The sequence below is a fragment of the Lampetra fluviatilis genome, chromosome 35, assembly GCF_964198595.1.
Source record: "Lampetra fluviatilis chromosome 35, kcLamFluv1.1, whole genome shotgun sequence".
NCBI lineage: Eukaryota > Metazoa > Chordata > Hyperoartia > Petromyzontiformes > Petromyzontidae > Lampetra > Lampetra fluviatilis.
In genome coordinates, this window is record NC_136309.1 from 6509951 (window position 1) to 6536983 (window position 27033).

Here is a 27033-nt window from a genome sequence, read left to right on the forward strand (position 1 = left end):
TCTTGATTCGTGATGGTGTTAGGGGAGGTCGCGTTGGCTGGGTCACGTAGCCCGCATGCCCAAGCAGCTTGTGTTTGGCCCGGTAGAGTTTGGATAAAGGGGCAACGGCCCGGGCTGGAAAAGATGCGGTTACTGGAGTTTCAAGTTTTCAAGTTTCATTTATTAGGTAGAGCCCTGTGAGCCATACGGCTCTTGAGTCGGGTGCAACCGCAACAAACAAAATATGAACACAGAACATCCGAAAGCGATGACGCGTAACAGAAACATCCTGGAATAAACCAGCAAATATCTCCCCCCCAAAAAAAATATTAAAACGCTGTGTGAAAAAATCACAATGTGGTGCAAGCCAACAACAACAACCATACGACAATTTAGATTAACCATATGTTTTCAAATCACCAAAATAAAGCTATACAAACAATGTAACAACAGTAATCATAGGAACTGTGATTTAAATTGAACAATAAACGATACACATAACACGTATGACCAAACTTGCAGCCATAGCTGGCAGCATGACACTCCCAGTGTATGATCGAGGATGTGGAGCTGAGCGGACTTGCCGAAGACGAGCAACCAGCCGGTGCCAAGATCGGCCTCTATGGAGGAGAGGCTCGTGAAGGACGCTGCTGCTGCTGCTACTGTGCAGCTGGGAGGCAGTCGCCCTCCAGCAACAGGGCGAGAGGAGCGACGCTCACAACAACGAGCGGAGTACCGGGCGGGTAAAACGCACAGTGAGGGCGTGGGTGGGGGTCACAGGAGGTCTATCTGCCAAGTCGTCTCAGTGGTGGACCCCATGGCACCTCTGGGTCTGTGCCGTGATCTCTCGCCAACAGCCTCCAGACTTCCACGCTCCACGTGGCCCCGTTGCCCCGGGCAACAAGCATCGTTGTGACGTCATCGCCACCAAGTGGTGTGGATGTCCGCGTGACGTCACGACAGTCCGCGGTCCAATCGAACAAATGACGTGCAGAGGGGTGTCGCCGTCCCCCCCACACACACACCCCCCGCGATGCTGCGTGCGTGACGTCACGTAGGTGCGTGACGTCGTTGTGCGGGCGAGAGAACACGACGTCACCGCGTCAATGGCGTCGCCGCGGGCGTCAATGACGTCGCCGCGGGCGTCAATGACGTCACCGCGGGCGTGAATGACGTCAATGACGTCAGTGCCTCCAGTGTCCTGGAGACGATGGCGTCGCCGCCGTTGTCGTCGTCGTTGTCGTCGTCGCGCGAGGCGAGGAAGGCGGAGGCGGCGGCGCAGCGGAGGCGGCGTGAGGAGCGCGCCGAGACCGAGAAGCGGGTGAGGGGCGGGAGCGTGCGGTGGTTGCGTGCCGTGTGTGTGTGTGTCTCAAGGTGCACTTGGCCTGGCACAAGCGTCGTGGTGACGTCACCGCCACTTCGTGTTGGTGGTTGTTGTTGTCTCGCACAGCGGGGGACACAGGTGGTGCATCGGTCAGTCGTCTGAATCAGTCGACCCATGCGGCACCTGCTGGGTCTGCCCCGTAACCTCCTGTCGGCGGGCGTTCAACACTTCACATGACCTCAGCGTGCACCTAGCCTGGCACAAGAGCCGTGGTGACGTCACCGCCACTTCGTGGTGGTGGTGGTTGTGGGGGGGGGGGGCGGTAGTGTGGTGGTTAGCGCTATGCTGCGCTACGAACCCCGGGTTCGATTCCCGCTCACGACCAACACCCAGTGGTGACGGTTATCAGCAACCTGGTCCTGGACCTCCTCCTAGGTCGACTCAGCCTCAAACGAGTACCTGGTGCGATGTGTAGTAAACATCACCACTGGGGAGACAAAGGCGGCCGGGCGTGGTGCTGGCCACCCACCCCCTCGTGTGCCGTGCCGGCCTTCATAGGTGCTGCTCGCTAACAGCACTTGCCCCAGCAGCCTGTTACAGGCTACACGGGGCGTGTGTGCTGTGTGTGTAGTGTTAGTGCTGTGTTAGTTAGTGCTGTGTGTGTGAGGGGTTTGTGTAATCAGGGATGCCGAGTGGCTCTACATTCAAGGGGTGCGCGCGTCCGCTGTTTTTCAACTTCACCTCGACACAAACCACCACCATCACCACCGTCTCCATTCCTCCCCCCCCCGACCGACAGATGCTCGCCCAAAACACGGAAACCTCGTCGAGAGTAGACCGCGAGATGTCCGTGAGCGTGTCGGGTACTGCGACGTTGTTACACGTGTGTGTGTTACACGTGTGTGTGTTACACGTGTGTGTGTTACACGTGTGTGTGTGTTACGCGTGTGTGTGTGTTACACGTGGTGTGTGTGTGTGTGTTACACGTGGTGTGTGTGTGTGTGTTACACGTGGTGTGTGTGTGTGTGTTACACGTGGTGTGTGTGTGTTACACGTGTGTGTGTGTGTGTTACGCGTGTGTGTGTGTGTTACACGTGGTGTGTGTGTGTTACACGTGGTGTGTGTGTGTTACACGTGGTGTGTGTGTGTTACGTGGTGTGTGTGTGTTACACGTGTTGTGTGTGTGTTACACGTGGTGTGTGTGTGTTACACGTGGTGTGTGTGTGTTACGTGGTGTGTGTGTGTTACACGTGGTGTGTGTGTGTTTGTTACACGTGTTGTGTGTGTGTGTGTTACACGTGTTGTGTGTGTTACACGTGTTGTGTGTGTTACACGTGTTGTGTGTGTGTTACACGTGTTGTGTGTGTGTTACACGTGGTGTGTGTGTGTTACACGTGGTGTGTGTGTGTGTGTTACACGTGGTGTGTGTGTGTTACACGTGGTGTGTGTGTGTTACACGTGGTGTGTGTGTGTTACACGTGGTGTGTGTGTGTGTGTGTTACACGTGGTGTGTGTGTGTGTGTTACACGTGGTGTGTGTGTGTGTGTTACACGTGGTGTGTGTGTGTGTGTTACACGTGGTGTGTGTGTGTGTGTTACACGTGGTGTGTGTGTGTGTGTTACACGTGGTGTGTGTGTGTTACACGTGGTGTGTGTGTGTGTGTTACACGTGGTGTGTGTGTGTGTGTTACACGTGGTGTGTGTGTGTGTGTTACACGTGGTGTGTGTGTGTGTGTTACACGTGGTGTGTGTGTGTGTGTTACACGTGGTGTGTGTGTGTTACACGTGGTGTGTGTGTGTTACACGTGTGTGTGTGTGTGTTACACGTGTGTGTGTATAGTTACACGTGTGTGTGTATAGTCCATTCTGTGTGAGTAGCGTGTACATGGTGTGTGTGTGTAGACCGTGTATAGTGTGTACATGGTGTGTGTGTAGACAATGCATTGTGTATAGTGTGTACATGGTGTGTGTGTAGACAATGCATTGTGTATAGTGTGTCCATGCTGTGTGTATTCCATGCTGTGTGTGTATTCCATGCTGTGTGTGTATTCCATGCTGTGTGTGTGCTTGGTGTGTGTGTAGTCCATGCTGTGTGTGTAGTCCATGCTGTGTGTGTGAGTGGTGTGTGTGTATTCCATGCTGTGTGTGTGCTTGGTGTGTGTGTAGTCCATGCTGTGTGTGTAGTCCATGCTGTGTGTGTGAGTGGTGTGTGTGTATTTCATGATGTGTGTAGTCCATGCTGTGTGTGTGAGTGGTGTGTGTGTATTCCATGCTGTGTGTGTGAGTGGTGTGTGTGTATTCCATGCTGTGTGTATTCCATACTGTGTGTGTGAGTGGTGTGTGTGTATTTCATGCTGTGTGTAGTCCATGCTGTGTGTGTGTGTATTCCATGCTGTGTGTGTATTCCATGCTGTGTCTGTGGTGTGTGCGTGTGTAGTGTGTACATGGTGTGTGGAGTCCATGCTCTGTGTGTGAGTGGTGTGTGTGTGTATTTCATGCTGTGTGTGTATTCCATGCTGTGTGTGTGAGTGGTGTGTGTGTATTCCATGCTGTGTGTGTATTCCATGCTGTGTGTGTGAGTGGTGTGTGTGTATTCCATGCTGTGTGTGTATTCCATGCTGTGTGTGTGAGTGGTGTGTGTGTGTATTCCATGCTGTGTGTGTATTCCATGCTGTGTGTGTGAGTGGTGTGTGTGAGTGGTGTGTGTGTGTATTTCATGCTGTGTGTAGTCCATGCTGTGTGTGTGAGTGGTGTGTGTGTGTGTGTATTTCATGCTGTGTGTGCGTGGTGTGTGCGTGGGGTGTAGCTGCGGGCCGTCGTGACGAGGTGCCCCTCGTCGTGGTCCCCTGCTGAGCACGCTGCTCTCTCCGCGTACCCCGAGCTCTGGCAGCGATTGAGACGACGCGAGGAGCGCACCCGAGCCGTGCGGGGCCGCTCCGACGAGGTACGCGGGTAGGAGACACCTCATCGCTCACCCCGAGGACCACCTCACCTCTTCGCTCGCACCTCACAGAGACACCCTCCTCGCTCGCTCACGACGCACGGCGTGTCCGTGCGCGCAGAGACACGAGTCTGCCGAGGAGCTGCAGCGCAAGGTGTCTCTCCTGGCGGGGGCCGTGCGCGGAGCACGCTGCCTCGTCGCCTACACGGGGGCCGGCATCAGCACGGTGGGGGCCGCTCCCTCCCCTCCCCACCCCACCCCACCCCACCCTGTCCCTCCCCACCCCACCCTCTCCCACCCCACCCTCTCCCACCCCACCCTCTCCCACCCCACCCCACCCTCTCCCTCCCCACCCCACCCCACCCTCTCCCTCCCCACCCCACCCCACCCCTCCCCTCCCCACCCCACCCTCCCCACCCCACCCCACCCTCTCCCACCCCACCCCACCCTCTCCCTCCCCATCCCACCCCACCCTCCCCATCCCACCCCACCCTCTCCCACCCCACCCTCTCCCTCCCCACCCCACCCCACCCTCTCCCACCCCACCCCACCCTCTCCCTCCCCATCCCACCCCACCCTCCCCATCCCACCCCACCCTCTCCCACCCCACCCCACCCTCTCCCACCCCACCCTCTCCCTCCCCATCCCACCCCACCCCACCCTCTCCCACCCCACCCTCTCCCCCGGCTCTCCCCCTCCCCAGAGATCCCCATGCTTACTGTAACCATCACCCATTTTCACAGCTCGCTAATGCACACCGCACGAACACCCTCGTCGCTCTCCCCTCATCATTCACCTCTCTGGGCCGTGTGTCCGTGGCGCAGGCGGCCGCCATCCCGGACTACCGGGGGCCGCGTGGGGTGTGGACGCTGCTGAAGAGGGGACAGAGCGTCGGGTAAGTCGGGGGAAGATGCGGGAGTGCTTGCTATGTGGAACGAGCTTGTGTGCGTGTGTGTGGCGTGGATGTACGTGTTGCGAAACGAAGACCCTTCTCAAGGAACATCTGCACCCACTTGGGTGTGCCCCGTGACTTCCTGCTAGCAAGTGAGCCTTCCACACTTTCATTGGCCTCAAAGCGCACCAAGCGTGACGGTGGCATCACCGCCACTTAATTAACAAAATGACAATATTTCGACTTAAAGCTTTCGTGACTGCAGGGATTCATCTTCTTGGTTCTTTCGGTAAAGTCACGTAGAAGGGAAATAATAAAATAATAAAAATTCAACATAATAAAACAAAATAAAAGAAACGTCGTGAGAATTATTTTATTTAATTATGTTTTATTTTTATTATTTTATTATTTCCCTTCTACGTGACTTTACCGAAAGAACCAAGAAAATGGCAATAGGCTATGTTGTGTGTGCGTGTGTGTAAATCTTTCCCCCTGCCCGTGTGTGTGTGTGCAGGATGGTGGAGCTGAGCGACGCCGAGCCCACGCTCACACACATGTGTCTCGCACAGCTGCATCGCGAGGGGCTGGTGAGCCCCCCACTTAGCATTTAGCCCCCTTGCCACTCACACCCCCAAACTTCCACACCACTCGCCACGCACATCACACCCACGCGCAGTCGCAACAGCGAAGGTTGGAGGAACGAGCGGAGCGCCGGGCAGATAAAACACGGCCATGTGGGAGAGCGGAAAGCACAGGTGGTGCATCTGCCAGTCATCTCAGTCAATTCTGCTCTGTGACATGCTGAGACGAGCCTGGTGCAAGCACCTCGCACTTAGCGGTAAATGTCAGCCATTGTTATCTTTAAGGGTCCACGTGTGAGTGTGTGTATCTGTGTATGAGCGGTAGTGCAGTGGTGAGCACGCTGCACTAGGAACCTGGCCACCCGGGTTCGATTCCCGTTCACGACCAACACAAGTGACGATTATCTGAACCGGTTCTGGGCCTCAACGTAGGTCGACTCGGCCTCAAATGAGAACCTGGTGCGGTGTGTAAACATCGCCACTGGGGAGACAAAGGCGGCTGGCCGTGGTCTTGGTCACCCACCCCCTCGTGTGCCGTGCCGGCCTTCATAGGTGCTCGCTAACAGCACTTGCCCCAACAGTCTGTTAAGGCTGTACGGGGATCCCTGTCTTTGTATATGTGTATCTGTATCTTTCTTTGCGTCTGCATGTGTCTGCGTGTCTGTGTGTGTTGAAGGAATAGTAATGTAGTGGTTCAATTCCCACTCACGGCCAAAACCAGTGACGAAAATCTGTGTCAACATCACCGCTCTTTCGTTTGCCATGCTGGCCTCCATAGGTGTTCACTGGCGGTCTGAATCCGAATATGTATTTCTACAGATGCCCAGTATTTTGACAGATGTCACGCAGCACACACGCGTGGGGGTCGTGTGTGTGTGTCGCAGGTGCAGCACGTGGTGTCGCAGAACTGTGACGGGCTGCACGTGCGAAGCGGCCTCGACCCCAACGCACTCAGCGAGCTGCACGGCAACATGTACATGGAGGTTAGCACCGACTCACCACTCACCCGCCACTCACCGCCCACTCACTGACCATTCACCCACTCCCTCACCTAATTACTCACCCACCTACTCACCCGCCTACTAACCCATTCACTCACCCACTGACTAACCACTCATCAACTTACTCTCCCACCCCTCCACTTACCCACTTACCCATGCACCAGAGGTCGCAACCGGGTACCCGATACCCGTACCCTACCCGATACCCGGCTACCCGTACCCGGCCGGGTACGGGTACCCGTTTGCGACCCTGGTGCGGCCGGGTACGGGTAAGGAATCAAAACCCGTTTGCGACCTCTGCCATGCACTTACCGACCCACTTACTCAAGTTGTAAGACACTGCCTGCGATGTGTGCTGAAGCCTCTGCTTCCCTTCAGTCTGTGGTTGTGAGACCGCACGTCTCTCTCTCTTTTCTCCGTGCGCGCGTCTCTCCCCGCCTCTCCCTCTGACCGCGTCTCTCTCCCCGTCGCCCGCCCCGCGGCTCCGCTGCCCGCACAGGCGTGCCCCTCGTGCGGGCGCCAGGTCGTGCGGCTCTTCGACGTCACCGAGCGCACGGCGGTGCGGCGGCACGAGACGGGGCGCGCGTGCGGGGGGCCGGCGGGTTGCGGGGGGCCTCTGCGCGACACCATCGTGCACTTCGGGGAGCGCGGGACGCTGGAGCGCCCCCTCAACTGGGCGGGCGCGGCGGGGGCCGCGCGGAAGGCGGACGCCATCTTGTGCCTGGGCAGCAGCCTGAAGGCGAGACACGTCCCGCTTGCGCAGGCCTGGACTCGCCACGACGCTCACCACGACACTCACCACGATGCTCACCACGACACTCACCACCCACTCACCACGACGGTCACCACGACGCTCACCACCCACTCACCACGACGCTCACCACCCACTCACCACCGACTCACCACCCACTCGCCATGACGCTCACCACCCACTCACCACCCACTCGCCACGACGCTCACCACCCACTCACCACCCACTCGCCACAACATTCACCACGATTCGGTCATCACTTCATTGCCAACCGTCAGTCACCGCACCGCCGCTCAGCACGCCGTCGCCATGCCCCCCCGCTCCTTCACCACGTGTGGGTGCAGGTGCTGAGGAGGTACCCGTGCCTGTGGGGGATGGAGCGGCCCCCCGCTCAGCGACCCAAGCTCTACATCGTCAACCTGCAGGTGGGGGCGCGGGGGGGGGGATCTGCGTGTTGGGGGGGGGGCGCGTGCTTGTCTGCGTGTCTCTGCTGCCGCCGCTCCTGGTTGACGCACGTGCCTCCACGTGCGTCCGTGCGCGCGTGCCAGTGGACGCCCAAGGACGCGGCGGCAGAGCTGAAGATCCACGCGGCCTGCGACGAAGTTCTGCGCCTCCTCATGCAGCAGCTGGGCCTGGGCATCCCGGCCTACAGCAGGTGGGCCACCTGTCCGAGTAGGACCCAGACAGCCCGGGGACTGGTATCGCGTTCAGAATTTATCTGCTACCGGCGTTGCATTCAACTTTATTGCAGTCGACTGCACAGATTTGATAGACTTGGTTTCAAAATGATTCGGGGTCTGTGGAAAAGGTGACCTCGGGTGTGGGGGTGTGAAGCTGTGGGGGTGTGGTGGTGCGGGAGTGTGGTGGTGCGGGTGTGTGGTGGTGCGGGTGTGCGGTGGTGCGGGAGTGTGGTGGTGCGGGAGTGTGATGGTGCGGGAGTGTGGTGGTGCGGGAGTGTGGTGGTGCGGGTGTGTGGTGGTGCTGGAGTGTGGTGGTGCTGGAGTGTGGTGGTGCGGGAGTGTGGTGGTGCGGGAGTGTGGTGGTGCGGGTGTGCGGTGGTGCGGGTGTGCGGTGGTGCGGGAGTGCGGTGGTGCGGGAGTGCGGTGGTGCGGGTGTGTGGTGGTGCTGGAGTGTGGTGGTGCTGGAGTGCGGTGGTGCGGGAGTGCGGTGGTGCGGGAGTGCGGGAGTGCGGTGGTGCGGGTGTGCGGTGGTGCGGGTGTGCGGTGGTGCGGGAGTGCGGGAGTGCGGTGGTGCGGGAGTGCGGTGGTGCGGGAGTGCGGTGGTGCGGGGGTGCGGTGGTGCGGTGGTGCGGTGGTGCGGGAGTGCGGTGGTGCTGGAGTGCGGTGGTGCGGGAGTGTGGTGGTTCACTTAGCAACAGTTACCCCAAAGCTAGCCGAGGCTGCACTTGGGATCAGCAAATGTGCATGTGTTTTGTTTTTCAAACACATCGCACGGGCAGGCGGAAGTGCACGTTGGGGTGAGCCGTGCGCGTGCTGTGTGTGTCGTCACGTACGGCAGGGATACCGACCCCATCTTCCTCATGGCCACTCCGCTGAGCCCCGGGGAAGAGGGCAGCCACTCTCACCGACCCATCGCCCCGGCCGCCACGTTGGCAACGGCGGTGGGGCCGGAGCCGCTCTGCGTCATCGCGCAGAGATCCGCGGCAGGAGAGGAGGCCGCTTGCCCAAAGCGCGAGAGGTCGGGACTGGCGGCGGCCCCTGGGGAGGAGCGCGAGCTTCCGCACGGCACTGGGGAGGATGTGGCGAGGGCTGGAGAGGGAGGGAAGGTGGCAGCGGCCGGGAGCCTGGCGGCGCCGGGTTGGTTCGGAAAAGGCCTCGCGAAACCGCGGCGCGTGAAGCGGCGCAAGCGCTGAGTGGTTTCGGAGAGGGACGAAGCTCCGGCGAGCCACCATTGAGTCTTCAGGAACCGTTCGCAGAAGGTTCATGTACTGGGATGTTTGGCGACTCCGTCAGTGGCACGTGGAGAGGAAACCAGATTTTTACGGAGCAAACTCGCACACATTCGAGGGTGGAGCGCTCAGAGCTCCGTGAAGATAGATTCAGGAATCCGGTGCCAAACAGCTGTCTTCTGGCACACCTCAAGACCAAACCTACAGGCCCTGATATTTCCTGGCACCTTCCCTTCAGGGTACTAACCGGGCTCAACCCTCGTTAGAGATTTGGGCAGATTTGGTCTGTGCTGGGCTGAGTTTATGGGACTGGTAAGGAGCTTTGCAGTTCAAGCCCCAGGGCTGGCCTGGTTAATACTGATAAAGCATTAACCGTAAACTTTACACCATCTTTTTGACAATGGACATGAGGGATTCGTGACATCGTTCGACAAACAGTAGGCCGTCGTGTGTCGGCATCACGCTCCAAATTTGCCAGATTAAAAAAATAACAAATTGGGAAAACCGATAATAGCATCGCCTCCTGATAGACTAGACTAAAGTCCACTTGCAGGATAGCGCTGCGTTCGCCATTGGAGGGCTACGGCTGGGCATGAGAATGGTCGAGATGAAGATGTGTGATACGAGGCGTTTTGAGTTGGCGAGGCATTCATGCGAGCGCTACTGCACTCGCCACAGTCCCTCCCATCGCCCTTACCAGACACCAGACACCAGTGCAGTTTCCGTGCAGCGAGGTATATGCAACGACTGCCTTTATTAGGAGTGTCACGGGTGCCACGGTCTCGGCCAATGCATCATGGCGCATATTGCAACAAATCACGATCACTCTGCAGGTGCATTAGTTGTGGGTGCGCAGTAATCAACAACGATTTCACAGTCTTCTAATCGGCTACATTTCATTTTGTGAGTAAACATTCGTGAGAGAAAAAAAAACCTCGAGTTATATTTTACGGAGCGCGGCCTGCCACGCATCTGAGTCTAGTACGGGTTCTCGCTGGGGGCCGGAGTCCCGGGTAGCGACGCGTCCCCTTCCGCGTACCTGACCCCCGCCCGCCCCACGACGTCCCCCGCGGGGGACCCCGTCCCTACGCGGGCCCCCTGCGGCAGACCCCCCTGGTCGCCGTGGCGCTGGTAGGCCAGGTTAATGACGCCGCCGAGGCAGGAGGTGCGACCGCCGCCGCGCGCCACGCGGTGCCGCCCGGCGTCGCCGCCGCCCTTGGAAGTGGCATTCACCTGCTTGGCCAGGAAGGCCCGGTCACGGCCCACCTACACGGGGTACGGTTTGGGGGGGGGGGGGCATGGGAGACGGACGGGGGTCACACAGGGGTCACACAGGGGTCACACAGGGGTCACACAGGGGTCACACAGGGACCATCGACAGGGACCATCGACAGGGACCATCGACAGGGACCATCGACAGGGACCAGACACGGGGACCAGACACGGGGAACAGACACGGGGAACAGACACGTGGTCAGACATGGGAGGGTTGGGCAGGAGGCAAGCGTGTGAGTGGGTGAGTGTGTGTGAGTGGGTGAGTGTGTGTGTGAGTGTGTGAGTGAGTGCGTGTGAGTAGGTTAGTGAGTGAGTGCGTATGAGTGGGTTAGTGCGTGTGTGTGAGTGAGTGTGTAAGCCTCCGAGTGAGTGAGTGTGAGCAGCCCGGCAGGGAGTTGATGTGGAGGCTCACCATGGCCAGCTCGTCTCTTAGTTGATTGATGACGCGCGCGTGCGCATTGTTAAGCGTGGTCATGTAGAATAGGAAGAGGCTGTCAAGTCATCACACACACACACACAAACGTGATATCAACACAATTTTGCGATATCAACACAAGCAAAGACAGGCCCCCCTATAGCCTTAAACAGGCCGTTGGGTGAGTGCCGTTAGGGAGCATCTATTTAAGGCCGGCCGACACGGAACACAAGGGGTGGGTGGCCCGAACCATGCCTCGTCGCCTTTGTCTCCCAAGTGGTGATGTTTACAGACCGTACCAGATACTACTTTAAGGCTAAGTCGACCTAAGGGAGGCCTAGAACTTGGTCATATATATTTGTCACCGATGTTTGCCATGATCGGAAATAAAATTTGGGTTGCACATAATGGCCTACTCTTGTCCATAGTGCAGTGCGCTAACCACGACACTACAGCTCTCCACACCTGCACTACATCCACACACGTCACATCAACACAACCACAACAACCGCCGTTCACCCCGGAGGGAGTGACGCGATCTCTGCCTCCGGCACAAAGTTAATATTGTGGTTTCAGCGTGGTTGTTTGCGATGGTGATCAAGGGCGGAGGGGGAGGGGTTAAAACAAATACAACGGATTGTCACACGTACCTCCCCCCCCCCCCCCCCATCGCTCACCTGGAGAGCAAGACCAGGATGATTGCGAAGAGCAGCGAGGCAAAGAACTCGAGGATGGAGTCGAGCCATTGTGGCAGGGCCTGCACCGCTGTCACCAACACCGTCCAGGGCAGCCGCTGGCCTTGGAACGGTCCGCACGCCTGCGACGGGCGGATGCTGCATTCGCAGGGACACCGCAGCAGCTACTCGCCAGCACCACTCGCCCCGCCGTGACCCACCACCACGACTGCCGCTCGCTGTTACTGCTACTCGCCCCTGGGGCAGCCTGTTTGTCTGCGCGGCACTTTGCTGCGTGCATGCGGCGCGGCGTGGCGAGGTGGAGGCAGTTAAGCAATGGATTCTTAAATCCATCTGTGGAGTGTTTTGAGTGTCGTGGTGCTGGGTTGTCTCCGAGTTCCACACGAAGCCAAACGCTCGTTCCTGGAATTGGGGTGATTGTCCCCATAAAATGACAGCAACACCCTGGGGTTGGTGTTGGTGTTGTGGCGCGGGTGTTGTTGGTATTGTGGTGTTGGTGTTGTTGGTGTTGTTGGTGTTGTTGGTATTGTGGTGTTGTGGCATGAGTGTTGTTGGTGTTGTTGTGGCATGAGTGTTGTTGGTATTGTGGTGTTGGTGTTGTGTTGTTGGTATTGTGGTGTTGTAGCATGAGTGTTGTTGGTGTTGTGGTGTTGCGGCATGAGTGTTGTTGGTGTTGTGGCGCGGGTGTTGTGGTGTTGCGGCATGAGTGTTGTTGGTGTTGTGTTGTTGGTATTGTGGTGTTGTGGCATGAGTGTTGTTGGTGTTGTGGCGCGGGTATTGTGGTGTTGTGGCATGAGTGTTGTTGGTGTTGTTGGTATTGTGGTGTTGTGGCATGAGTGTTGTTGGTGTTGTAGTGTTGTTGGTGTTGTGGCATGAGTGTTGTTGGTGTTGTGGTGTTGTTGGTGTTGTGGCATGAGTGTTGTTGGTGTTGTTGGTATTGTGGTGTTGTGGCATGAGTGTTGTTGGTGTTGTGGTGTTGTTGGTGTTGTGGCATGAGTGTTGTTGGTGTTGTGGCATGAGTGTTGTTGGTGTTGTGGTGTTGTTGGTGTTGCGGCATGAGTGTTGTTGGTGTTGTGGCATGAGTGTTGTTGGTGTTGTGGCATGAGTGTTGTTGGTGTTGCGGCATGAGTGTTGTTGGTGTTGCGGCGGTGTGGATATTGTTGTTGCGGCACCCACCCGCCGATGGTGTAGATGGCCGGCACCCAGGCGAGCAGGAGGCCGAGCAGCAGCACGATGAAGAAGAAGAACATGGAGCTGGAGGCGCGGTACGGGCGCGACGCCGGCCGGCAGTTCAGCATGAGCGACAGCTGTGAGGAGACGCACCCAGCAGCAGAAGCGTGGCACACGCGGCGGTCACGGGCGACGCGTGTCGGCGAGGCGCGCGCAGAATACGTGAGGGCGCGAGCAGACGTGCAAATCTTCTTGGTTCTTTCGGTAAAGTCGCGTAGGATGTAAATAATAAAAATAAAACATACTTTATTATTTACATTTTACGTGACTTTACCGAAAGAACCAAGAAGATGAATCCCTGCAGTCACGAAAGCTTTAAATCGAGACGTGCAAATGTTATTCCTATTTCTTCCTTTTTTTTTCCATGGTAATGTTGACTTTCCCCCATTGGCTCAGGGCTGTGAACAGCAGATGGACACCGCCTCATTGCTGTTTTGCTCGTCTACCCAGGAAGACTGTTTCAGGAGGGTCCTGTTACGTTTTCGCAGAAGGGGGCGATGTTGCGTCTGTGATCCCAGTTGAGTAATTTGCACGTCACTTTTCAGCATTGGCATGTTTGGCCAATACCGGTTCAATTGAGTTTTTTGTTTTAATATTTGAGAAGAACCTGGTGAACCCATTTGGTACTGGGGGAGAACAAAATCACTCCACATGGAAGGCACTCAAGTCAGGAATCGAACCCAGGAACTACTTTCTGCAAGGCACCAGTAGAGTTACCACCGTGCCACCTGCCACTCGGTCCGACTATTAACGGATGCGCAAGCGCGCGAGAGAGAGAGAGAGAGCCAGACGCGAAAGTGTCGTGGTCGTAGTGCGGTGGCGGTGGCGGTAGTGGCAGTGCAGTTGTGGCGGCGATGGCGTGGCCTGCCTTCTTGCTGTAGAAGAAGATGGTGTACTTGATGGCGGCGAGCAAGGGCAGCAGCGGGCAGTAGATGGTGCCCACCCAGCACACGGTCTGGCCGTACACGATGTGCAGCACCTGGTCGGGGATGGAGAACTCCTGCTCGCCTATCCAGCGCGTCAGCCCGCACCCGCAGTGCGTCACGATCATCCTGGGAGACACGCGGACGTCGCGCTCGCCACCATGCCGTGCGGGGGCTGGGTGTGCGTTGGGCGAGTGAGTGGGCGAGTGAGTGGGCGAGTGAGTGAGTGGGCGAGTGAGAGAGTGGGCGAGTGAGCGAGTGGGCGAGTGAGTGAGTGGGCGAGTGAGTGAGTGGGCGAGTGAGCGAGTGGGCGAGTGAGTGAGTGGGCGAGCGAGTGAGTGGGCGGGCGAGTGAGTGGGCGGGCGAGTGAGTGGGCGGGCGAGTGAGTGAGCGGGCGAGTGAGTGAGCGGGCGAGTGAGTGAGCGGGCGAGTGAGTGGGCGAGTGAGTGAGTGGGCGAGTGAGTGAGTGGGCGAGTGAGTGAGTGAGTGGGCGAGTGAGTGAGTGGGCGAGGAGCGGGGCGAGCGGCGGTGCCGTTGGCCGCGCGAGTCGCGTACTTGCGTGGGAACTCCACGAGTAGGATGCTGACGAGGGAGGTGATCAGGTCGAAGATGGTGAGTTTGTACATCTCCTGTCCCACTCGCGTCTCCCAGCACTAAACGGGTGGGGGAGGGAGGGGGGGGGTTAGCAGTGGTTGAGCGTGAAGTGCGAGGGTTGGTGAGCGTGAAAGCGAGGGTCAGGTGCTTCGGGTTCTGCGTGGGTGAGGTGGTGGGTCTGAAGGTGAGTGAGTGTGCCACAGGGGTGGAAGGCGAGTGATTGTTGGTGAATGAGAGTGAGCGTTCTGGACCTTACCGGGTAATCTTTGTTGTACCCACACTGCTGGCAGTCACTGCTGCTGCTGTTGCTGTTGGCGACGCTGATCTTGTTGTTGTTGTCGCACGTGATCCGAGACCAGAGCGTCACGAGTAGCACCGCCACGCTTGCCAGACGCAGACTCACGTACCTGCGGCGCGGCACGGCCCACGTCCGGGTTAGCGCAGGTGTGTGTGTCCGTGTGTTTGTCTTTGTGTCTGTGTGCGCGTCTTTGTGTCCCTGTGTTTGTCTTCGTGTCCGTGTGTTTGTCTTTGTGTCCGTGCGTTTGTCTTTGTGTCCGTGTGTTTGTCTTTGTGTCCGTGTGTTTGTCTTTATGTCTGTGTGTTTGTCTGTGTGTTTGTCTGTGTGTGTGTTCGTGTGTTTGTCTTTGTGTCTGTGTGCGCGTCTTTGTGTCTGTGTCCGTGTGTTTGTCTTTGTGTCCGTGTGTTTGTCTTTGTGTCCGTGTGTTTGTCTGTGTGTTCATGTGTTTGTCTTCGTGTCCGTGTGTTTGTCTTCGTGTCCGTGTGTTTGTCTCCGTGTCTGTGTGTCGCGTCCGTGCCACCGCTCACCGGAGCAGTGAGAGCCGAATCTCGAAGCCGGGGGAGTAGTCCTCCCAAACGATGGTCATCCCAAAGACGAGCGGCAGCAGGAAGTTGGCGAGCGTGATGACGATGGACGGGAGGTACTGCACCAAGAAGTCCACACCACCCTGGATGCTCCCGGCCTTCAGTTTCTGGGGAGACGCGTCGTACCGCGAGAGTAGCCACAGCAGGACATATTTACACAACTCCTCCTTCTGAACAGCACTTTGCCACAACAGCCCGTGCAGGCTATCGGGCTATCGTCTTTGTCTTCGTGTGCGCATGGGGGGTAGTAGGGGTAGCGTACTCCCGGCGTGTAGCCCTGCGAGTAGGTGGTCGCCCAGTAGATGCAGTAGAAGGCCGCCCCGAGCAGCGCCAGCACAAGCACGTTGAGCAGCACGCGCACCACGTACACGCGCGCCTTCTGTGCGCGCGTGCGCTCGGCAATCCTCCTGCGGGAGCGCTCCTCGCCCAGGTCCGTCTGGACACGTGCACACAAAGACAAAGATCCCCCGCGTAGCCTTTAAGGGACTGTTCGGGCAGGTGCTGTTATAGCGAGCACCTCACGAAGGCCGGCACGGCACGCGAGGGGGTGGGTGGCCGGTACCACGCACCGTCCGCCTTTGTTTCCAAGGTGCTGATGTTTACAAATCGTGCCAGGTACTCATTTGAGGCCCAGGACCAGTTCAGATAATCGTCACCGGTATTGGAGCCGGAATCGAACTCAGCTCACCGGGTTGCTGGAGCAGTGCGCTGACCACTCTGCACGCGCACACGGGAGGGTGCACGCACGCATCCAGGAAAGGTACAAACACACGCACGCGTGCGTACACACATAAACACGGCTCCTGGAACACGCCTCTTGTGTGTACCCCCACGCACGCACGCGCGAGCTCCTCCCCCCCCCAACCAATGCGCACCACCAGCTGGTAGGCCAGGCTGCTGTGCTTGAGCGTAGCCGAGTTGGCGTCCCGCAGGCTGTGGTCCCACCCGGAGAAGACCTGCGGTGAGTAGTGCAGCCCGCTCGCCTCGCTCTGCAGTGTGCCAAGCTTCCAGCCCTGCGCCGAGCTGGGCAGGGAGACGCAGAGAACCGCGTTGTTTATGACGTCTCACCTGGAGCATCTCGTGTACGAGGGCGTGGTGTCACGTGACAAATAACAGACACAAAGATCCCCTGCGTGGCCTTAGTAGGTTGTTAGCGAGCGCCTATGAAGGGATGGCACACAAGAGAGTGGGTGGCCAGTGCCATGCCCCCCTATTGGCGATGTTTACACACCGCACCAGGTACTGTACTCATTTAAGGCCGAGTCGACCAAGAGGAGGCCCAGTACCAGTTCAGATATTCGCCACTGTTCGCGGGATTTAAACTCGGGCCGCCGGGGTCGCGGCACAGTGCGCTAACCACTGCACCACCGCTCCCCACTACGTGCACATATACCTATCCAATACCCGCCATTGGCCACTAAGTGACGGTGACCTCACCGCACTGCCAGGCCAGGTGAGGACAGACCCAGGTGCCATGGCTTGCCTGATTGAGATGACCGTTAGATGCACTAGCTGTACTCCCCTACGGTGCCAACTGCACATATACATCTTCTTGGTTCTTTCGGTAAAGTCACGTAGAAGGGAAGTAATAAAATAATAAAAATTAACATATATTATTTTTTTTTATTATTTTATTACTTCCCTTCTACGTGACTTTACCGAAAGAACCAAGAAGATGAATCCCTGCAGTCACAAAAGCTTTAAATCGAAAAATGCACATACACACTCGCAAACACATGACACGCGTCCAAACACGTGCGCATTGAGCGCACGTGTTTGGACGCGTGCGTTCGCGCACGAGGACGATCCAAGCAGCGTCCACGTGCGCGTGGGCCGCGGGGGTGGGGGGGGGGGGGTGGGGGGTGGGGGGGATACCCACCGCCTGACGACCCAGAGCAGCGACACGAGCAGCACGGCGATGCTGGAGAGGAGGTAGGCGAGGGGCAGCGAGTAGGCCGATTGCTGCGACCCCACCGTCGTGCTCGGGTAGAACCCGTAGAAGAGGTACGTCTTCTCCAGGAAGCCCTGGTACACGGCGCACACGCACAGAGACAAAGATCCCCCCCCGTGTGGCCTTAACACGCCGTTGTGACAAAGTGCTGTTAGCGAGTAGCACCAATGAAGGCGGGCACGGCACACGAGGGCATGGGTGGCCACACCAGCTACTCGTTTGAGGTCGGGTCCACCTAGGAGAGGCCCACGACGAGTTCAGATATTTGTCACCGATGTTTGCCGTGAGCGGGAATCGAACTCGGGTCACCGGGTTCGTAGCACAGCATGCTAACCGCTACCCTACCGCTCCCCATTATAGGTCAACTTGGCCTAAAATTAGTAGCTGGTGAGGTGTGTAAACACTACCAGGGAGACCAAGGTGGCCGGGCATGGTGCTGGCCACCCACCCCCTCGTGTTCCGTGCCGGCCTTCATAAGTGCTACTCGCTAACAACAGTGCCGGTAGGGCGGAAGAACTGGGGCAAAGGTCACGGTAGACCTCGTGGGGAAGCCCCTGGAATCCCTCTGGTGGCTTTGAGAAGGGAGGCGCGGCTAGGGCGGAGCCAAGCCGCGCCGAGGGGAATAAAAGCAGCGGAGAACGAGAGCTCTGGGCTGCCGGTTCTCGGAGTGGACTCGTTTCGTCATCGCTGTCGCCTTCATCACCGCCGCCTTCGCCCGGGCATTGCGCGGCCGGACAGTGGTTGGCTGTCTCGGTCGACGCCGTCGGTGCAACGCGGGAGGGGTCGTGTCTGGGATGGGTCGTGCGGCAGCGTGGTCGTGAGAGAGGGGGCCGAGTGGTTGCGTGAACTCAACAACAATAAAAGGGGAGGACGGTGCCTCCTGCCACTACCTCGTCTCCGATAGAGTGTGTGTGCGACGCATGCCACCCGCACGCACACGCACACACAAGCCTCGAGCGAGAAGGAAGAAGAGATCTACGACACGACATTTGTACTTATGTGGGGAGTGGCCAGTAAGTGATGGTACCGCGAGTGATAATGAGCGTTGTATGCGGGGATGCACTCACCGTGCCTGATAGTGCATCAAGCACATATTCGTAGAAGTAGCCGAGAGGGCGCTGCGGGAGATTGTACACCAAGCATTCTGAGAGGCAGAGACACGGGCAGAGGCGTAAGGCACGGGGACAGCCTATCGCCTGTGTGCGCTGTGTGAGTGGTGTGTACACTGTGTGAATGGTGTGTGCGCTGTGTGAGTGGTGTGTGCGCTATGTGTGCTGTGCGAGTGGTGTGTGCGCTATGTGTGCTGTGTGCGCTATGTGTGCTGTGTGTGCTGTGTGAGTGGTGTGTGAGCTGTGTGAGTGGTGTGTGCGCTATGTGTGCTGTGTGAGTGGTGTGTGCGCTGTGTGAGTGGTGTGTGCGCTGTGTGCGCTATGTGTGCTGTGTGTGCTGTGTGAGTGGTGTGTGAGCTGTGTGAGTGGTGTGTGCGCTATGTGTGCTGTGTGAGTGGTGTGTGCGCTGTGTGAGTGGTGTGTGCGCTGTGTGCGCTATGTGTGCTGTGTGTGCTGTGTGAGTGGTGTGTGAGCTGTGTGAGTGGTGTGTGCGCTATGTGTGCTGTGTGAGTGGTGTGTGCGCTGTGTGAGTGGTGTGTGCGCTGTGTGCGCTATGTGTGCTGTGTGTGCTGTGTGAGTGGTGTGTGAGCTGTGTGAGTGGTGTGTGCGCTATGTGTGCTGTGTGAGTGGTGTGTGCGCTGTGTGAGTGGTGTGTGAGCTATGTGTGCTATGTGTGCTGTGTGAGTGGTGTGTGCACTGTGTGTGCTGTGTGAGTGGTGTGTGCACTGTGTGTGCTGTGTGAGTGTTGTATGCGATGTGTGTGCTGTGTGAGTGGTGTGTGCGATGTGTGTGCTGTGTGAGTGGTGTGTGCGCTATGTGTGCTGTGTGAGTGGTGTGTGTGCTGTGTGAGTGGTGTGTGAGCTATGTGCGCTGTGTGAGCTATGTGTGCTGTGTGAGTGGTGTGTGCGCTATGTGTGCGCTGTGAGTGGTGTGTGCGCTGTGAGTGGTGTGTGCGCTGTGTGAGTGGTGTGAGCTATGTGTGCGCTGTGAGTGGTGTGTGCGCTGTGTGAGTGGTGTGTGAGCTATGTGTGCTGTGTGAGTGGTATGTGCGCTGTGAGTGGTGTGTGCGCTGTGTGAGTGCTGTGTAGACTGTGAGTGGTGTGTGTTGTGCGAGTGGTGTGTGTTGTGCGAGTGGTGTGTGTTGTGCGAGTGGTGTGTGTTGTGCGAGTGGTGTGTGTTGTGCGAGTGGTGTGTGTTGTGCGAGTGGTGTGTGTTGTGCGAGTGGTGTGTGTTGTGCGAGTGGTGTGTGTTGTGCGAGTGGTGTGTGTTGTGCGAGTGGTGTGTGTTGTGCGAGTGGTGTGTGTTGTGCGAGTGGTGTGTGTTGTGCGAGTGGTGTGTGTTGTGCGAGTGGTGTGTGTTGTGCGAGTGGTGTGTGTTGTGCGAGTGGTGTGTGTTGTGCGAGTGGTGTGTGTTGTGCGAGTGGTGTGTGTTGTGCGAGTGGTGTGTGTTGTGCGAGTGGTGTGTGTTGTGCGAGTGGTGTGTGTTGTGCGAGTGGTGTGTGTTGTGCGAGTGGTGTGTGTTGTGCGAGTGGTGTGTGTTGTGCGAGTGGTGTGTGTTGTGCGAGTGGTGTGTGTTGTGCGAGTGGTGTGTGTTGTGCGAGTGGTGTGTGTTGTGCGAGTGGTGTGTGCCGCTCCCCACCGTTGCTTGTTGAGTTGGTGGCCGTGGAGGCAGGCGTGGTGGCCACCCCGAGGTGCTCGTTCACGATGTTGGGGATGACCACGAAGGAGAACATGATGAGGAAGAGGCAGACGTTGAGCAGCACGAGGAAGCGCATGAACGAGAAGTAGGACTGGATGGCCGATCCGAAGCGACCTGCGTCCACGCACGGGATCCACAAAGGCGCCAGCGTCATGGCGAGGGCGGGCGAAACACGAGGCAGCGCCGCCGCCGTTGCGTTGCGTGCGGCAATGGGTGGCGGCGCCCTCCACCCTGGGTACTTCCACTCGGTGCCCTGGCACCGAAAAATGCGCGGCGAGATCTCGGTTTCGTCGGCGGGTGACGGCGTTGTGAGACTAAAAATACTCGACCTTCCCCTGGGATTGTGGCCGATCGGGCGACACCTAATGGTTTCGATTTAAAGCTTTCGTGACTGCAGGGATTCATCTTCTTGGTTCTTTCGGTAAAGTCACGTAGAAGGAAAAAAATATATATAATAAAATACAATTCTCACTATTTTATTATGTTTCTTTATTTTATTTTATTTTTTTATTTCCCTTCTACGTGACTTTACCGAAAGAACCAAGAAGATGGACCCCTAATGGGTCGTGGTTTTGTTGCCGCCTGAACGGTGCCCGTCCCTCTCGGGAACGCGACTCGTGACGTTTCTGTAGAAGCGAGCGCTCGTCGAGCAGACGGTCGTGCCGGGAGGTCGAGGCAGGCGAGCGCACCGATCTTGACCGGTCTCGCTGCTCGCTCGATTCATCTCAATGACCGCTGACTGAGTTTCATTCCTCCTCGCCGATCCAAATGCAGCCTCTCAACATCGGACGCTTTGGCCAAGGACAAAGCACCGGCTGGCCTAACGCGATCGTCCCGTGGCGCGCGTGGTACGGTGTGTGTGGCGTGGTGCACGTGTGCGGTGCCCGCTGTGCCAGGCTAAGTGCCCCATGCCACGGGCGTGCGATTGTGGCCCACCTGCGATCTCCTTGAGGCTGCCGCTCCACAGGGCCGTGCTCTTGAGTGCCCCATGGGCCCCGGCCCGCGACCTGCGCATTCGGGTGCTCATGCTCCTGCGCCACGACTCCCATTGAGAGAGCAGCGGCGCGTCCCTCGCCAAAAGTGCCCTGCAGCACCAAAAAGATTCCCCGTTTTGCCTTCACAGACTGTTGGGGCAAGTGCTGTTAGCGAGCACCTGCAGCGCCACACACCCACACACATGGCGCGTGGTGCACCCGACCCGACACGAAGAAAACCCGAGGACAGGGGCCACGCTGGGCACCAATAACCCTTGGAGTTATTACGATGGGCGACCCGGCCACAAATAGCCCGGGATCTGCTGGCGATACTCCTTGCCGCAGCCAATGTCAGCAATACCCCAACCCTACCACCAGCTCCTATCCCCAACCCTAACCGTAACCCCTACACCCTATACAAATGTAGTGACATCGGGGATGTCACTGTATGGTGCCGGCCTGGGAGGGTCATGGCGTGTGATGTCCCTACGTCGTGGACAGCACCGTGTGGGTTGCTGTGTGAGGCCGGCTCTAGCACAGCACGGCGCGCAATGCACCGTCATCGCGTACACCCCGTAGATGGGTGTGGTACCAGCCCTCGCGGGGCTTGGTGAGCGCTGGGATAGCGCGGGCACCACGCACAGCGTGTAGTGCGGGCTCCCACAAGGGAGAGTGTCAGCCCGGGGGCAGGGTTGCCCTGGGCCATGGCACTCTGGTTGACCCCGTAGACACGTGATCCGGAGTGTACACAGAGGGGACCCCAGGTGGGGGGGGGGGGGGGACTAGGGGGTGATCACGTGTCCGGGGAGAGCTCTCGAGGGGGGTCGAGAGGAAGCTAGAATGCTCGAGAAGGTGGGCGGGGCCAAGGGCGGAGCCAGCCCCGACCCGGGAGGATAAAAGGTGGGTCCCTGAGAGGGACCGGGGTCGCTTCGTTCTACAAGCTGGAAGCTCCACGTCCTACAAGGCACGAGCACTGTACTGAAGAATCTTGACTCAATTTATCACTCGGCCTTAAGATTTGCATTGAACTGCCCATATAGGACCCACCACTACGATCTCTACATTGGGTCAAACTTAACATCTCTTAATGATCGACGCGGCTTGTGCATCAGATCTTATTTATTTACGATGTACTTACAAAAAAATCAGCAGACTACCTGCTGGATCTCCTCGCTGTTTCGAAGAACAAATGTGACCCAAGGTCTTCGCTCATTCACCAGCTTCACATTCCCTATTGCCGTACAAATACTGGAGGAAGGGCCTTTGCTATTGATGCCCCCAGGGTCTGGAATGCTATCGCCAATAAACTGCAACTTGCATCACTACCTGTGAGATCTTCACTCCAAACTGCTCTAGAGGAGTTGTACACCCCGAGCTGCCGCTGCTGTTCAGTGGCCTGAAATCAAATGTATCGCTCCGGATGACCGCTGCAAAGTATGATCTTGAGTTTTGATTATAGTGTGCTGATCTTTAAAGGTGCATTGAAAATTTTAGATAATCCTACTGATACTCCCAGCTGTTATGGAGTGCAAAGTTTGGTTGTACATGTTAGGGGCCGTCCATAAATGACGTTACGCAATTTTGGACGATTTTTGACCCCCCCCCCCCCATCGTCACACGGCGTCACAAAAAGTCAGAGCCCCCTCAAATATGACGTCACAAAGCTCTGCCACCCCTACCCCAAAATAAAACATGCTTCAAATCACTTTAAACTATTGTCATTGTAGTGCGTATTTAATGTGTCGCTGCACTCTGATGGTGTAGGAGAAAACATGTATTATAAAGTATATTTAATTAAGTAGAACGTGTTGTCTATATTTATTTAAAGTTGCGCATTTTGATGTGACGTCACATTTCTCAACCCCCTCGTCACACATCGTCTCAAATGTCTGTTCCTATGATCACTGTTACATTGTTGTATAGCTTTATTTAGGTGATTTCGAAAACGTTTTGGTTTAGCCATGTTTGTTTGTTGTAGTACAGAGTTCGGCTGATAACTATAATCTAAATTGTCTTATGATTGTTATTGTTTGACTTGCATCCCACTGGGAGTTTTGCACACAGCGTTGAAATGCGGTGCTTTTTCTTGAAGACTTTGATGTTTTTTTCCTGAATTTTTATTTTAGTCACTTTAAGATGTTCCTTGTTCATGTTTTTGTTTGTTGCGGTTGCACCCGATTCAAGAGCCTGCATGGCTCACAGGGCTATACCTAATACATGAACTGAACTGAACACGTAGTCGGGGACCCGAGTGAAGGTCCGACTCTTCATAGCTGTCACTCCTCCGTGTAGTGTAGTCAGCTGGGTGCTCACCACCCTCGGCTGTGTCTGGTAAAGGGGCAGTTACTCCCCTTTGTGTATTACGTGTTGATATGATGAAAGTGTTGCCTCTAGAGAACAACGTCTGTGACTCGGTTGGACCCACTACACAAAAACCCAGCTCAGTCCATCACCATGTGCTTCCCCCCCCCGGCATCATGTCCCCCAGCACGCGAGAGGGGAACCCCGCCCCGTGGAGGTGGGGGGCAGAGCGAGGCGTGAGGAGGTGGGGGCAGAGCGAGGAAATTTGTTTACGGGCCTGACGCGGTGTCTCCGAACAAACACGGAAACAGAGACACGCGAGAGACACGGGGAGAGAGACACCTGTCCCGTGAGAGACACGGAGACACAGAGAGACACCTGTGCCGTGAGAGACAGAGAGACACCTGTCCCACGAGACACAGAGAGACACAGAGAGACACCTGTCCCGTGAGAGACACGGAGAGACACAGAGAGACACCTGTGCCGTGAGAGACACAGAGAGACACAGCGAGACACAGAGAGACACCTGTCCCGTGAGAGACACAGAGAGACACAGAGAGACACCTGTCCAATGAGAGACACAGAGAGACAGAGAGACACCTGTCCAATGAGAGACACAGAGAGACACCTGTCCAATGAGAGACACAGAGAGACACAGAGAGACACCTGTCCACCAATGAGAGACACAGAGAGACACAGAGAGACACCTGTCCAATGAGAGACACAGAGAGACACAGAGAGACACCTGTCCAATGAGAGACACAGAGAGACACAGAGAGACACAGAGAGACACCTGTCCAATGAGAGACACAGAGAGACACAGAGAGACACCTGTCCAATGAGAGACACAGAGAGACACAGAGAGACACCTGTCCAATGAGAGACACAGAGAGACACAGAGAGACACCTGTCCAATGAGAGACACAGAGAGACACAGAGAGACACCTGTCCAATGAGAGACACAGAGAGACACCTGTCCAATGAGAGACACAGAGAGACACCTGTCCAATGAGAGACACAGAGAGACACCTGTCCAATGAGAGACACAGAGAGACACAGAGAGACACCTGTCCAATGAGAGACACAGAGAGACACAGAGAGACACCTGTCCAATGAGAGACACAGAGAGACACAGAGACACCTGTCCAATGAGAGACACAGAGAGACACCTGTCCAATGAGAGACACAGAGAGACACAGAGAGACACCTGTCCAATGAGAGACACAGAGAGACACAGAGAGACACCTGTCCACCAATGAGAGACACAGAGAGACACAGAAAGACACCTGTCCAATGAGAGACACAGAGAGACACAGAGAGACACCTGTCCAATGAGAGACACAGAGAGACACAGAGAGACACCTGTCCAATGAGAGACAGAGAGACACAGAGAGACACCTGTCCACCAATGAGAGACACAGAGAGACACAGAGAGACACCTGTCCAATGAGAGACACAGAGAGACACAGAGAGACACAGAGAGACACCTGTCCAATGAGAGACACAGAGAGACACAGAGAGACACCTGTCCACCAATGAGAGACACAGAGAGACACAGAGAGACACCTGTCCACCAATGAGAGACAGAGAGACACAGAGAGACACCTGTCCAATGAGAGACACAGAGAGACACAGAGAGACACCTGTCCAATGAGAGACACAGAGAGACACAGAGAGACACCTGTCCAATGAGAGACAGAGAGACACAGAGAGACACCTGTCCACCAATGAGAGACACAGAGAGACACAGAGAGACACAGAGAGACACCTGTCCAATGAGAGACACAGAGAGACACAGAGAGACACAGAGAGACACCTGTCCACCAATGAGAGACACAGAGAGACACAGAGAGACACCTGTCCACCAATGAGAGACAGAGAGACACAGAGAGACACCTGTCCAATGAGAGACACAGAGAGACACAGAGAGACACCTGTCCAATGAGAGACACAGAGAGACACAGAGAGACACCTGTCCAATGAAAGACAGAGAGACACAGAGAGACACCTGTCCACCAATGAGAGACACAGAGAGACACAGAGAGACACAGAGAGACACCTGTCCAATGAGAGACACAGAGAGACACAGAGAGACACCTGTCCAATGAGAGACACAGAGAGACACAGAGAGACACCTGTCCCGTGAGAGACACAGAGAGACACGGGGACACAGAGAGACACACAGAGACACACAGAGAGACACAGAGAGACACGGGGACACAGAGAGACAGAGACACAGAGAGACACACAGAGACACAGAGAGACACACAGAGACACAGAGAGACACCTGTCCAACGAGTGACTCCCTGTGTTCCATTAGTCGGGGGATGGGATGAAGGAGAATCAGAGAGGTCTCATCGGGGTACCAAGATTCGGGAGGAATCGTAGAGGGGTCACAGAGGGGTCAAAGGGGTGAGGGGGGGTCATAGTGGGATCCGGGAAGGGCCATTGGGGGGGGTCGGAGAGGGGGGTCGAAGATGGGGAGGGGGGGTCAGAGAGATGGTGGGGGGGTCAGAGAGATGGGGGGGATTCAGAGAGATGGGGGGGTTCAGAGAGATGGGGGGGGGCGGTCAGAGAGATGGGGGGGGTCAGAGAGATGGGGGGGGGTTCAGAGAGATGGGGGGGGTTCAGAGAGATGGGGGGGGCGGTCAGAGAGATGGGGGGGGGGGGTCTACCCTTACACGATGCGCTTCTTCTCCTCCAGCCTGAGCGGCTGCTCCCTGAGGGGGGTCGCGTCCTCCTCGCTCGCCTCCAGCCCCAGGGCGCTGGCAAGGCCGTCGGGGGCATCGCCATAGCTCATGGCCAAGCAGCAGCAGCAACAACAACAGCAACAGCAGCAGCAAGACAGACGCAGCAGCGAGGCAGACGCAGGCAGCGACCACGAGACGGAAGCGACGGCCTCTTTGAGTGCGCGCGAGGCTCCCGGCGCAGGGACGGGGGGAGGGGTGCAGGTGAGGGGGGGAAGGGGGAGGAGAGAGGGAGGGGTGGGGGAAGGGGTGCAGGTGAGGGAGGGGATGCGAGGAGGGAGGGGGGGGTTAAGTAGTAGGAGGGAGGGTGGGGGTGGGGGAGGGGGTAGGGGAGGGGGTGAGAAGGGGGAGGGAGGGGGAGGGAGGGGTGCAGGTGAGGGAGGGGAGGGGATGGGAGGAGGGAGGGCGGGGAGGGAGGGTTCAGTGGTAGGGGGGGGGTGCGGGGTGTGGGGGAGGGGCCCTCTCCGGTATTGCGCAAGCTGCCGTGCGTGACGCGCTGGGGCGACTTGCGTGGCCGTGGTCATGACGACGGCGGTGATGCTGATGATGGTGGTGGGAGCGGTGGTGCAGCGGTTAGCGCGCTGCGCTACGAACCCGGCATCCCGAGTTCGACTCCGGTATATGGCCAACACCAGCGATGATTATCTGAACCGGTCCTGGGCCTCCCCTAGGTCGACTCAGCCTCAAAATGAGCACCTGGTGCGGTGTGTGGTGAACATCGCCACTGGGGAGACAAAGGCGGCCGGGCGTAGTGCTGGCCACCCACCCCTCGTGTGCCGTGCCGGCCTTCACAGGTGCTCGCGAACAGCACTTGCCCCTACAGTCTGTTAAGGCTACACGGGGGATCTTTGTCTTTGATGGC

At 57.1% G+C, this 27033-nt stretch overlaps 2 protein-coding genes across 2 annotated transcripts; one reads left to right on the top strand and one right to left on the bottom strand.

The window, feature by feature from the left end:
* Nucleotides 1-1162: 1162 nt before the first annotated feature.
* On the top strand, nucleotides 1163-10657 carry SIRT7 (sirtuin 7). The gene is made up of 10 exons (XM_078872843.1): nucleotides 1163-1300; nucleotides 4109-4246; nucleotides 4365-4469; nucleotides 5068-5138; nucleotides 5650-5722; nucleotides 6601-6699; nucleotides 7217-7456; nucleotides 7813-7893; nucleotides 8017-8123; nucleotides 8987-10657. Exons 1-10 carry the CDS (start codon nucleotides 1190-1192, stop codon nucleotides 9339-9341), a joined length of 1380 nt encoding a protein of 459 aa, XP_078728969.1. The 5' UTR covers nucleotides 1163-1189; the 3' UTR covers nucleotides 9342-10657.
* Nucleotides 10356-26287, bottom strand: LOC144944575 (transmembrane channel-like protein 7). The gene is made up of 15 exons (XM_078872842.1): nucleotides 26106-26287; nucleotides 21086-21234; nucleotides 20090-20263; nucleotides 18410-18486; nucleotides 17271-17416; nucleotides 16267-16414; nucleotides 15654-15827; nucleotides 15335-15498; nucleotides 14766-14916; nucleotides 14471-14568; nucleotides 13861-14044; nucleotides 12939-13069; nucleotides 11745-11900; nucleotides 11065-11143; nucleotides 10356-10643 (listed from the first exon to the last, which is right to left on the bottom strand). The coding sequence occupies exons 1-15, from the start codon at nucleotides 26222-26224 to the stop codon at nucleotides 10356-10358; spliced, it is 2238 nt and encodes a 745-aa protein (XP_078728968.1). The 5' UTR covers nucleotides 26225-26287.
* Between the last annotated feature and the right edge of the window lie 746 nt (nucleotides 26288-27033).